Source organism: Mya arenaria, chromosome 11, assembly GCF_026914265.1.
Source record: "Mya arenaria isolate MELC-2E11 chromosome 11, ASM2691426v1".
NCBI classification, from domain to species: domain Eukaryota; kingdom Metazoa; phylum Mollusca; class Bivalvia; order Myida; family Myidae; genus Mya; species Mya arenaria.
In genome coordinates, this window is record NC_069132.1 from 53,595,406 (window position 1) to 53,608,321 (window position 12,916).

Here is a 12,916-nt window from a genome sequence, read left to right on the forward strand (position 1 = left end):
TCTGTGCGTACTATCACCATAGCTTTACATAGCGATTCGCGGTGCATTAGCATCCGAAAAACAATGAGTGTGTCGAGTTACCCTTCGCATTACGTTAGGATTGGAATCAGGGTGCAATGTCAAAATTGAACGGAAATTGAATAGGGTACTGTCCGCATTGCTTAAGATTGCAAAGACTTAAGAGTTATATTAAGCTTTTTTGATCATAAGTGTTTCTTGCGTTGAGAGTATTTTAAGCTTTGATACTTTTGCTAGTAAACATAGCTCATAATTGTGTCTCGCGATGAGAGTATGTAAGGCTTTGATACTTAATACTAGTAAACATAGCTCATAATTGGGTCTCGCGATAAGAGTATTTTAGCTTTTGATGATTGTGCTAGTAAACATAGCTCATAATTGGGTCTCGCGATAAGTGTATTTTAGCTTTTGATGATTGTGCTAGCAAACAAACTCATACTTGTGTCTCGCGATGAGAGTACTTTAGCCTTTCATAATTGTGCTAGTAAACATAGCTCATAATTGGGTCTCGCGATAAGTGTATTTTAGCTTTTGATGATTGTGCTAGCAAACAAACTCATACTTGTGTCTCGCGATGAGAGTATTTTAGCCTTTCATAATTGTGCTAGTAAATAAGCTCATTGTTTTGTTTCTCGTTGAATGTATAATTGGCTTTGATACTCAACGCGATACACAACTTCTAACAAAATCATTATTCTGTTTCCCGTTAAGTGCATGTTATGCTTAATACTCACACTTGTAGCCCATAGTCAAACATTTGGGCTGCTGGTCCCGCGCATGTTGTTTCCATGGTTATGTTGAATTTTGTTAATTATGGTCGTAGTCGGACTCAGGAAATGAAATAGATAAAGTCCTTTAGAAATACATTTGAATTTTGTACTTTTATCTATGAATATGTACTTTCAATATATGTGTTTAGTTGTATCCATTGCAGCTTTGCACATTTAATTCTTAATATCATGGCTGTATCATATCCTTAAGCTCAGACCATCTAACCGAGTAACCATGTGTGCAACTGCCTTATCAATAATATTCTAAAAATATCAATACAGTTTTTATCATCACTTTCATCTTACTTTAGGTGAATAGTCGATCATAGTTCGTCATTTACGAAGGTCCCCGGGACTGTCGTACACTTTTTGAATAGTTCTGCTTCAATGCGCCATGAATTGTAGACATAAGATTATGAAATAAAAATTGTAAGCTTATCGTATGTATCATTGAATATGTTTTTAACTACTTTGAAAGCACAATCAAGCATTATTATACTGAATATCCTTGTGTTTGTATTGTCTTGGCGTAGACTCGCTTTGGTTGTGTTCTTTAGTTTGATTGGCATTAGTTTATCCAATTCTTTAAGACAAGTCATACACCATTATTCCACTAAGATGGATTGTAGACAAACTTCATGATGGTATTATTTGTTAATTCTACTTTAATGACACCCAGGTAAGGAATCGAACATATAACGTATATTATATCAATGCATGTAATACTAAGTCATTATTTTGTATTAATCTGTGTGCTCAAATAAAACTAAAAGCATGCAGAGCTCTTTTTTGCTCTAAATGAAAGCGTTTAGATCGGTGTAAAATTCAAATGACATTTGACATACTTAAATGCATTAGGGGATTTTTTGTCAACTGGGTAATTATATCCAAATAAAACTAGTATGGTCATTCAAACCAGACCTAGCGCATCTCGTATGGTGTCTTAATATAATAGTTAGAGAACATATCAGGTAAAGTCTTAATAGTTCCGGAATGCAAAGCCAGCGAGCTCTTCGTAGTCAAAAGTTTACACAATATGTTCTAACTGAATTAAATACTAGTGTGTATTTTGTAGGAGAGAAACACAAGTATATGAATTAATGTGAGTAAATTTGTAAACCATTAAGCGTGGTTCTTATTCGGATCGGATGGGCGGTTTCATTGGCTGGAAATACAGGCTTAAATTTTATAATGATATACGTGCTATTATGTTTAAATGGATCAATATACTATTAAGAACAGCGACAGGGGTGGGTGGGCATAAAGTATGACGGTATGTTAAAAGAAACGTACACCGATAGTGTTGTAATAAAAAAAATGGCAAATACAGAGAAAAGGCCAGTTGCCAAATATGCTACCAACCTCCTGTTCAAAGATCAAACAAACAGAAAGCGACACACCGCTAAAGTAAAACAACAGTGAGTTTAATAATACCGTGTTTTTGTTTGTTTTTTATAATTGTTTGGATTTGTGCTAGGTTGAGATCTCATTTATACATGCCCTTGCTCTCTCCTGTGCACGCCTCCGTTAAATGGTACTTAGCGCTAATATTCCAAAGATAAATCTTCTATTATTTCATTCAGCAAGTATGTTGCCTTGTGTGTCTCTTGTGTGTGTCGCTGTAGCATTGGTTTTTTATCAAGGTGTCATTAAACAAAATTACATTAGATTTTGACCAACTGTCTAGTCCACGTACCAATTAACTCTTTCTACAAAGTACTGATGCCTGTATTGAAAACACAAAAATCATTAAAGTTTTAAGTTTTATAAAAGTAACAATACATCTTATAAAATAATAGTATGTACAAATATGAAATTAAACGATAACTGACCATTCTATGATTGCTCATTAGATACAAAATTAACGCCCAACAACGACTGGTTTACAACAGCTTTGCATTACTTGGTTACACATCACTCTTAAATCCTTTTGGACAAGGCTAAAACGTTACACGTTATAAGCTTGATACGCTATACGAATAGTTTACTTCTTTGTAGATTCATTAATCACAAATGGACTGAATTGGCAAGTGAATCATGATGCATGTTAAGTTTATCCGGATTTAAATAACAAAATTGCAACTTGTCCAAGATAAAAGTAAATAAAATGTTTCGTTTCATGGGTCACATAGCTGCCAAAGTTGCGGCCAACAATTGCGTGCCATGTGGGGTTGTACTTTTTGTCGAATTCCTTCTTGACGAAGGCGGCAATATCCTTTTCAATGTTGTATTTCTCGAGAGCTTGTGACGCGCAGTCTATGGCATCCTGCTGCATTTCCTCTGACATATCAGCATTCTTGATGACGGCTTTCCTGTCAGTCATAATTGCTGCAAGAGAAATAGAGACACTTGTTGGAAATGTATCTTCTGAAAAATACTGGGACAAGTCCATTAGCCGACAAACCAAAAATGAATCCTGTTTAGGGACACAAGGTAAGGGTCCAAACAACAATGAACTATAGACACAAACATAATAACATGATTTACACCATTATTTATGCAAAAAGCTACAGAAACATGCTCAGTAGCAAAAAGTTTAAACATAAACCCGGTTTAGTGGCAATGGGCAAACGCCAAAGACATAGAACACAAAATCACAAACAAGAAGTATAGAACAGCACAAAACTCTACAAACAGCACAGTGCATAAATACTACATATATATATATATAAATAATTGGTATGTTTATCGAGAATTGTTAGGTACGGCCTTGGAACGGTCAGTAAAATGTAAATTTACTGGGGGTTTAAACCAGTTTATGTGCACAAACCTCACTCTTATCCCAACAATCCTTAATAAAGATAAAACGCAAAACGTAAATCTTATCAAAGTATGCATTAACTTGAGGAATCTTATCAATAAAACAAATAATAATAAACAACGAAAAGGTAAACCCCAAGTATGATTAGAGATCCCAACTCTATCTGCAGACGGAGACAAACCAAACTTAAACACATGGAGAAATACAAACGACACAAACAAACCATGCCCTCATCAAAATTGCTTTACCGTAAAATGAGCCCTATTTAGAGGCATAAAATCAGAGCATGATCGAGATATACACACGTACAAACACCACAATATACCACACATGCGTCTCAATATATTTGCCAAAAGGATTACCGCCTTGGAATGGTCAGTGAAACATAATATAATATCACCGGTGGTTTAAAGAAGTCAAACCACAGGACCTCACATTTTCGCCAAAATCTATCAATGAATACAAACTAGACAGTATCATCCTCATCGAGGTTAGTTATCAACTTGAAAACAATAACGTTTAAAGTTTTAAACAACTCATAAACTGATAAAGAAATTTCAAGTAGTACTCAGCGACCGGATACAGACACCACTTGAAAACGAATAAAATAGCCCGGAGCAAAATTGTCAATTCTTAAATGGTACGAAACATACATCTACACACAAAACCTAACAAACCACATCGTTGAATGTATTAAGTCATTTTCGGTTAAATCTTTGTCAGTGTAAGAAAACGATATATTTAACCGTTGAAATAGCTATGGTTGGTTTTGTTCAACTTTAATTTTGTCTTAACAAAAAAAGAAAACAAGTCGGTTGCTGCGAAAACAAAAATAGCAGCTGTTTGCTTATATATCAACAATTACACTGGCATTCATTCAACCGTGGATAATTTTTATTGCTGAAACAGACATACTACTACAGCTGATTAAATAAGATAAAAAAGCGAACTTACCAGATTTATTCCAGATATTAATAAAACCAAATGATCGAATCCGTGTGTTAAATCGTTCTGAGGATGAGTGTTTCGTCGGTAGGTAAAATCCCATACCACCATCCGATCTTTCATTGGCCTGCTTATGCGTTTCTGTATAGTTGTATCTAAAAGCGCGCCATTTTCCACGGACTGTTAGATACATTCGTATATTGATAAACTCGTGAAAGTATGTTAGCAGGCAATTGAACAGGTTTAAATTTGCATTCAGAATGACTTGATTATACAAGATGATAACCGATGCAGGGCTTCAACGACGCAAGTGAATAGGTTTTATTAAATATTCATATACATGTATTGTTGTTAAAGCTGCACTCTCACATATTAAACGTTTTAACAACTGTTCAATTTTTTGTCTTGGAACGAGCAAGTGTCTGTGTAAATATCTAAAAACCAGTGATAAAAGACTGCTGACAAAAGATCAGATCGCAGTTTTTCATATTTCCGCTGCAAAATTGATGTTTTATGCAATTTTCTTTTCCGTTAGTAACGTTTTAAGCCATAAAACATTAAATTTGGAATGGAAATATTAACATCAGCGATCTGATCTTTTGTCAGCAGTCTTTCAACTCTTGTTTGCAGATATTTACGCAAAAATTTGCTAATTTCAAGACAAAAAATAGAAAAAAATTGGAAAAACGGTAAATCTGTGGGAGTGCAGCTTTAATATAAAGGTTTAGAAAATAACTTGAATGGGTTGAATAACTTGGGTAAAGCTGTTCTAAAGTTGTTACATAGTTGCCATGACCTTTTTATCAATCTGGATAAACATGAAAATATCTGGACTATGAAAGGTTTATCACATGACAATACAGCAAAACATTGGTGCAGACAATATTTCACAACTTTATCAATAGTACTCTAGTCCACCTATAGTTACTCGTCACTCTGACATGCATAAACACGGAAACAAAAATAAAGATTTGCCGATTACGTAATCATCGATAAGGCCTAAAATAATATGTCTGTTTCGGGTAACCTAACTATGTTTTTCCGTTTATGAGCAAAAAAAATATTCGTAAGCGAATAAAGAGTAACGAAGGGCGGATAAATGCAGATTTTAATCAGAATTATTGTTTATATGATAAAATAAAGTCAGGCAATGACAGTAATGTAGGAAAGACTGCCATGTGCAAACAAATACTCTGAACCTACGACAGATTTTGAAAAAAAAAGAAAAGAAAATCCCTCCCTACCCTACCTAGAAATTTTGGGAAGGTTACCCTAAACAAATATTTTTTTTGGCCTAATACTCAGTAGTGTAGAAGGAGTGTAGGGTCGTTTCGGCATAGTTTTTTCCTTTCATTCCGGATGCATGATTGATAATGGGCACAACAAAAGCTTAAACAAGTCTTACAGTTGACGCATGTTAATAAAGACATACGGATAGAAATAATATTCAGCAGCATTGGTGTTAATACATTCATTTTGGTAACGATGACATACAGAAGAAATTATCATTAACGGATATAAGATATGTTGTTTGACCACCAGGTGTTGTTGTTATAGCATGTGTCCCGATTTTGTGGAACCTTAAATGTTAAAATCATGATTTAAATAGCATGATCGGATCGAACGATAAAAACTAACCCACTTATAACTTATGACCATATTAAACATCCGCATTTTTTTTGAAGAATTCTTTTGTGTACCATGCTTTTGTTTGTATGAGGATAACGCTTATTATCTTCATATTTTGTATGAATGTTTAACTGGTGTCAATTTTGACAGGCAATGAACACTTAAATGTAATGAAGCCATTCTTTTTTGATGCTTTTGCAAATGAAAATGTATATGTTCAGTTTCATGAAACACCCTTCTTCGAATTGTACATTGGCCTTATACAGAGTATTCAGGACCAAAGTGAGTGGTAGGAGGAAACCCAAATTTGAAAGAGTTCGGGTTAACTATAAATGAGTAGTCGGAACGCAGAGGGGGAGAAGGTTACACGCTCAACTACGTCATGGTTCTTTCCTTCTTTAGTTAGGTACAGGCCTAGTTGTTCATAACTCACACAACTTAGCATTTAATACGACACCAATTATACACGAAAATGACAAGAACAAACTCAGTAGTCGGAAATCCGAAATTAACCCTATTTAAATGCACAAGGCCGAATAGCGAGCTAAACACACACACACACACACACACACGCACACGCACACGCGCGCAAACACGCACACACACACACACACGCACACACACACACACACACACACACACACACACACACACAAAGACACATCATACACAAAAACATACACCAAAAAACAGACCACATACCCATCAAAATAGCTGATACGATGGATGATGGGATACCGCCTTGGAACGGTCAGTGGAACACAAGTTCACTGGAACACGAGTCTTTCGTGGGTTTAAACTTGTTTGTTTGGCTGTTACCACATACGTGTCCCAGCATTTTCAACAAAGTATTTACAGAACGAGTTTACGGCCACAAACAAAGAATGCAAGACGGAAGAACAAACTAAATGCAAAGAAAAAGAAGCAGTATTTTGATAAACATTAAGGTACTGCCTCGGTCAATGAAAACAATCAAGAAATCACTGGGGAAATAAATTAGTTCGTATGGCCGCATATCCTAACAGTTGTCCCAGCATTTATAAATAATAACAACATAGAAATTACATGCACCAACTTGAAACCTAAGAAGAATAAAGTGACAAATAGCATATGAACTGATAGGATAACTAATATCAGAACCGTGAACAAGATCTAATTGCTTCGATGAGGTGCGTTAGTTTCGTTTATATTTACTGATATACATGCATAGCCTTAAAAATAATCATCAAAAGGTAATGCCTGAGAACCACCAATTGAAACGGGCAATTCCGGTTCAAAAAGGTTTTTTAGTTTATCAAATATGATTTGCACTATTTGTCGTTCAATTTAAGATTTGAGACAAAAGCCAAGGTCGGAATCAGCCTTAAATTGTTTTTTTCAAGAGGTTTTGCGTTCTTAAAATAGAAACAGTTCATGATCTAAATAGCTAGAACAAACATTTGATACTCCGAAGACAATCGATTTCAGATTACTTCTGACACTCAATGACATGCCCTAAATACTTGCAAATCATTACCTCATATTACACATATTTAAGCGAATGAATTCTATGATAATGAAGACTTTGGCGTTCATTTTAAATTACCTAATTATATTGTTAAATATAGTCATTAAATATGCAATGGTGAACTGTATGAAGTCGATCGGTAAACAACTGATTTATTACTGTATTAACCCGAATGGTTAATTTTGAATATAACTACACTCTCACTTGTTGGTATACTAGAATAAGAACCACCTATTTTTTATGTTTCGTGATTTTATACGCTGGTAACTTGCATTGTTTTATGAGATCCCTGGTAATCTAAATAAAGAGCACGCGTTATATCCGTCCATTCAGCTGTGCAAAAACAAGCCTTGGCGATATCTGTATTGTTTAATTATCTTATCTGTTGAAACAAGGGTCAAAACAGTCAGTTATCTATAGTTTAATATACTTCCTTCAAAAAGGTATAAAAAAGAACACGCTATGATTTATGTAATACATTCATAGAGTTGAACTGCATTGAAAAGTTAACGATGGTGTATGTCGAATGCTGAAAGCGAAAAGGTTCTATCTTCTTTTTTATTTAATGTCACTGAGAACCTTTTCGCATTTACCCTCGATGTACTACCGACATGTATTATAATATTGGTTCTAAACATATTCATGATTAAACAGTAATGCCGTTTATATCTGCGATTTTCGGTTGCATGAGTGCTTAAGTAATTATAGAATTATCTTCTTGGTTCATTTAAAAAAAATGTAACAGTTTAACCATATATAATGGCATATGGTATAAACATTATTAAAACATCCATCTGCTTCGTGTTGTATTGCACTTCAATGTAGGTTTCAAAAACACGATTGAAATCAAGCCATTAGAATTCTCATGGAAAACAAATTTAGCAGTCAATTGCTCCGAGATCGTTTAGTCTTAAAAAAGAAACAGCTCACAATGATATAACACTTGAGATCTTTGTTACAATCAATATGACAACTTGTCTAGAAATAGTAATAATAACTTAGCTTCAAATGATGCATTCAAAAACATCGATTTAAATCTCCGTACATCGTTCAAAGTGCTATAGCGTGTTTGCAGACTCTTTCCGAAGACAAGTTTTGTAAATATTCTTAGAAAATGGGATTCCAGATGGATTATTTTATTTTTAAATGAGTCATTTTACTGCCATGTATGTTTGCTTGTTGTTGTTTGTTGGAATCCGAATCCGATCTTATTATGGATTCCCACCTGCCTAACCTTGGCATCCGTAATTCGTAAAAACGCCGCCAAATTTTCGGGAAGAATGATTACGAGAATAGATAAAAATGACCGAGGAGTTCTGAATGTACCGCCAATGGCACGATTATTGTGGTTCAGATATTCTACATCTTGATTCAATAATAATAGAATTACACAGTCTGAACGCATTCCTTTGTCAATGATGCCAATTGATTTGCAGAAATATTAACTCGTTTATTATAGAACAGATTCAATGTTAAATATAAATCCATGTAATATTTTCAGAAAATGTGAATACGAAAATGGAACAATGTGGTGAATTGTCATAGAACATCAGCAACAAACAATTGAGCAGAATTTAATTCTATTTAAAACTGGGATTCGACTTAAAATACATAAACTTAAGGGTTTCCAAAATAAGTTTGGTTATACATTGTATGCCAGTTACATAATGTTTGTGGCCATTTAAAATAAGCGGACGTTTTATGCCCTTTGTTTCGTATTGTTCATACGAAATGTGAAACTGAAACATGGCAACTGTGTTGCGAATTGTCATCGTGTATTGCAAAAAAAGGAATAAATCATAATCGCATATTTATATAACTGAAATAAACCTTAAACGATTTTGAAAGTCATGCTTAGATCCATTGCTGGGTTTTTCAAAATATGTTTGCGTATTTCGAGTTCCAAAAATTATTTGGTCGATCTAATTGAAGGTGTGCGCGTGGTATTGGTGTTGTACATAGTTTATATGTAAGGATCCCATCTCAAGAATAGAAACACATATATTTATTGCTGGATTTCATACATTTTAATGGTCTCTTTTTCACGTTTGTACTCTAAATGTTTTATTACTATCAAACCAGAAGAATATCTGATCATGTATGTTGGCATCAATACAGTCTTAACTTAATACTCATGTACGTATATTAACTTAGAAACGATACAATTCACACTTTAAGATTCATCATTGGAAACCTTGTAATGATTTTTTGAAAAACAGTTGCAAATACGAAAATAAGGAGAGAGCAAGAAACAACTAACAGGAGAGAGAAGAGGACGAGTCGTGTGGAAAAGTTAAAATCCGTTGTGTAGTCTGGTTGGGTATTCCAAGGGTTGGTCGTGTTGAACGAATTTTCTGAAATGAAGAATTGGCAACAGTGAAAATTAAAACATTACCATTAGAACACTACAGTGCCTTAGATGCGATGTAGTACATGAACTTCCTGAGATAAACCCATCTTATTTGTTATCTCATTTAAATGAACGCGATTAAAAATTAGAAAAGGGAAGTATAAATACGGACTAATACGAGCTGTTAAAATGTATTTCACTTCCGTCTTCTTACTTCATTTAAATTTGCCGCATGGTTAATAGGATATGGAATTCAAAAATATATTTTGTCAATATAAAGCGTTAATCTAAAACTAAAATTTAGGAAAAATACTAAAAGGAAATAAGTAAAATTGAAATTATTTTAAGTAATTCCTACCTTCTTTTATCCTGCACTCTCGATTCTGCAATGGGGTACAAGGGGATACTTCTTCTTCATTGTCCTTGCAAACCGAGCAGTATTTACACCAAAAGCCTTTTCCGTCTAACGCATATTTTCCTTCGGTACAATTTCGACACCTTGTGTCCTTGTAGGGCAAACATTGTCTCCGTATAAACTGACCACTTTCACAAACTGTGCAGTTCCGGCAAATTCCTCCACGTTTGTCACTAAAAGTAGTCCCAAGGGTACATGGTTTACAAGACCTATTTGCATTCATGGAACACGGCGATTTCTCTGTGTAACCTTTAGGGCATACAAAACATTTTTTACATTTGCCCCTTCCTTTAGTCTCCTCATCATAGTATTTTCCGGAAGGACAACTGTTCGGACGAACACTATGAGATCTCTGACTGATAGGGAACTGAAATACATAATGTTATTTCATATTATGCAAATGGATTAAACACAGCAACAAGCGTGTTAACACTTTATTTATATGACATACACATTAAAATGCTACAAAAATAAAATCGTTTTATACTTACTGGTAGAGCTCCCATCACGTCATGAATTTCCATAAAATATATGATCACATATAAACTGCATTTGTATAGAAAAGCACATGTATGCACCATTTTAATGCAATGGAGTGCTTAGCCCGCTCACAGGTCTTCCGAGAAAGCGAAATACTTCCTTGTTAGCTGAAAACGAAAGTAACAATATCAATATATTTTCCATATAGCATCATATCAATTAATTCAGTCATTTTTTATTATAATTTGTCTGATGTGTTTGCAAACTTTCGGCAATGTTGATTAAATCGAATGTGATAAACATTCTAGATCATCAATATTAGATTATAATCTAACATACAGCTTTAATATGTCCATAAGTCTACATCGCCGACAGTTTTTACATCCTTTCTATGTTTTTTTTTATAAAATCAAGTCACCTGTCAGGTTTTATTGTGTTTGCATTGTAAATGTACTGAAAGTGATTTAAGGAATGAATCGCGGGATTGATGTCATTGTCGGGGTATGAACGCAGTTGAGCTGGTTTAAGTGTTTGGAGTCCGAAGGACTTTAACCAACCGAGATCAAATACCCGATAATGACAACCATCAATGACGCAATTCATTACTTATATTTACAACAAAAGTTCATTTGTTTTCTTTGAAGAATTGTTTATAACATACTTCAATTATTTCCGAATAACGTACAGTAATTATTTCTTACCTATTCTGTAAATGAACGACCCGATCGTAACCGGAAACATTTGATATAAGTTATTCGTTGCCTGCTGAAAAAGACAAACAGATTAACAAATTTCAATTGACATAAATATTGATATGCGATGATTCGCGATCCAAACATAGTCAAAGAGGTTGCGGTCATTGGAAAATATACGCAATTGCCGAAAAGCAGTTCATTTAAGGACTTGAAGTTGGGGTGTTAAAATATTATATACAAATATATTATGTTGGCTCTCAATTATATCCTAAAATATTAGACTGTAATGCATTACCTGAGCGCTGACCTGTGAAACTGGTAATTCCTTGTCAATACCCTTTGAAAGAATATCTACATGTTACACACTTTTCACTTTAAACAAAACTACAAGTTTAGTCATGTATTAAAACTTTTGCCATGATTGTTCTAAACATGGAAAGAATAATAGTATTACTTTCGTTCAAATTGAATGTCGTGACAAACCAGCATAACAATTTGTCCTTATATATACTTTCCGCGTGTTTGGTTTAAAATTAGAAACAGCTCAACTCATGAGACAATCAATGTCAGATACTTATAAAATTCAATGACGTGTTTCAAATGCCTGTAACACACTTCCTTGTCTTGAAAAAGATAAACGATATGGCCCTGAGGCTCATGAAATATTTAACATTTATTTCAAAATATTTTTTTTTATACTTTTCCATTTCTATATAAATTGGATATCAAATGTCATAAGTATTCAAAATATTTGACCATAAGATTGAAAATTAAGAAAACAAATAATTTAATAAAAGTTCTTAGATGTGTCCGTCATTTTGTTATCTTTAAAAGCTCATGTTTGACCATTTCATTTTTTTTTTCATTAAAAATCACACCAAGCATGAATTCATTTCTTAACGTTTTATTTTATGGTTCAAATTAGCAAAGCATCGTCCAAGTAAAATAAAGTGTTTAATTTTGGCATGCTAAATTGTTCGCATTTTTTTCTTTGGTATTCATTCAATTCACGTCGGAAATGTTTGGCAATTGTTGGGAACTAATCCTGGTATGAGTTAACAAATGATACTTTGTTTTATAAATAACATTTCATTGAGATATGCTGCCTGGAGTGACGTTCATGTCTGCTGCTTATCAATGTTTAAAAAGTCCTGTGAGATTATTATAATATGTCGATTTGTTTGTATCATAATTAACACCCGGGGCTATACGACCTTAGCTAGGCTAGCATGTTTGCTTTCGGTAAGATAAACTATGCTCATATGAACATATTTAACATACTACAATATATGCCTCTTTTAAAATGCAGAGTCGATCTCGTACTCAATTATTTGCGTTCTTAAGAA

The 12,916-nt window shown here is 33.9% G+C and overlaps 1 protein-coding gene and 1 long non-coding RNA gene across 3 annotated transcripts; both read right to left on the reverse strand.

The window, feature by feature from the left end:
* Positions 1-2,537: 2,537 nt before the first annotated feature.
* Positions 2,538-4,702, reverse strand: LOC128207289 (dynein light chain 2, cytoplasmic-like). The gene is made up of 2 exons (XM_052910130.1): positions 4,504-4,702; positions 2,538-3,116 (listed from the first exon to the last, which is right to left on the reverse strand). The coding sequence occupies exons 1-2, from the start codon at positions 4,685-4,687 to the stop codon at positions 2,842-2,844; spliced, it is 459 nt and encodes a 152-aa protein (XP_052766090.1). The 5' UTR covers positions 4,688-4,702; the 3' UTR covers positions 2,538-2,841.
* A 4,721-nt stretch (positions 4,703-9,423) lies between these two features.
* LOC128207478 (uncharacterized) lies at positions 9,424-12,069 on the reverse strand. 2 transcript variants are annotated; one of them, XR_008256714.1, is made up of 5 exons: positions 11,866-12,069; positions 11,577-11,637; positions 10,887-11,042; positions 10,339-10,762; positions 9,424-9,984 (listed from the first exon to the last, which is right to left on the reverse strand). It is a non-coding gene; the product is annotated as an uncharacterized LOC128207478 (long non-coding RNA). The 2 variants fall into 2 exon arrangements; XR_008256713.1 differs by having other exon boundaries at positions 11,577-11,640.
* Between the last annotated feature and the right edge of the window lie 847 nt (positions 12,070-12,916).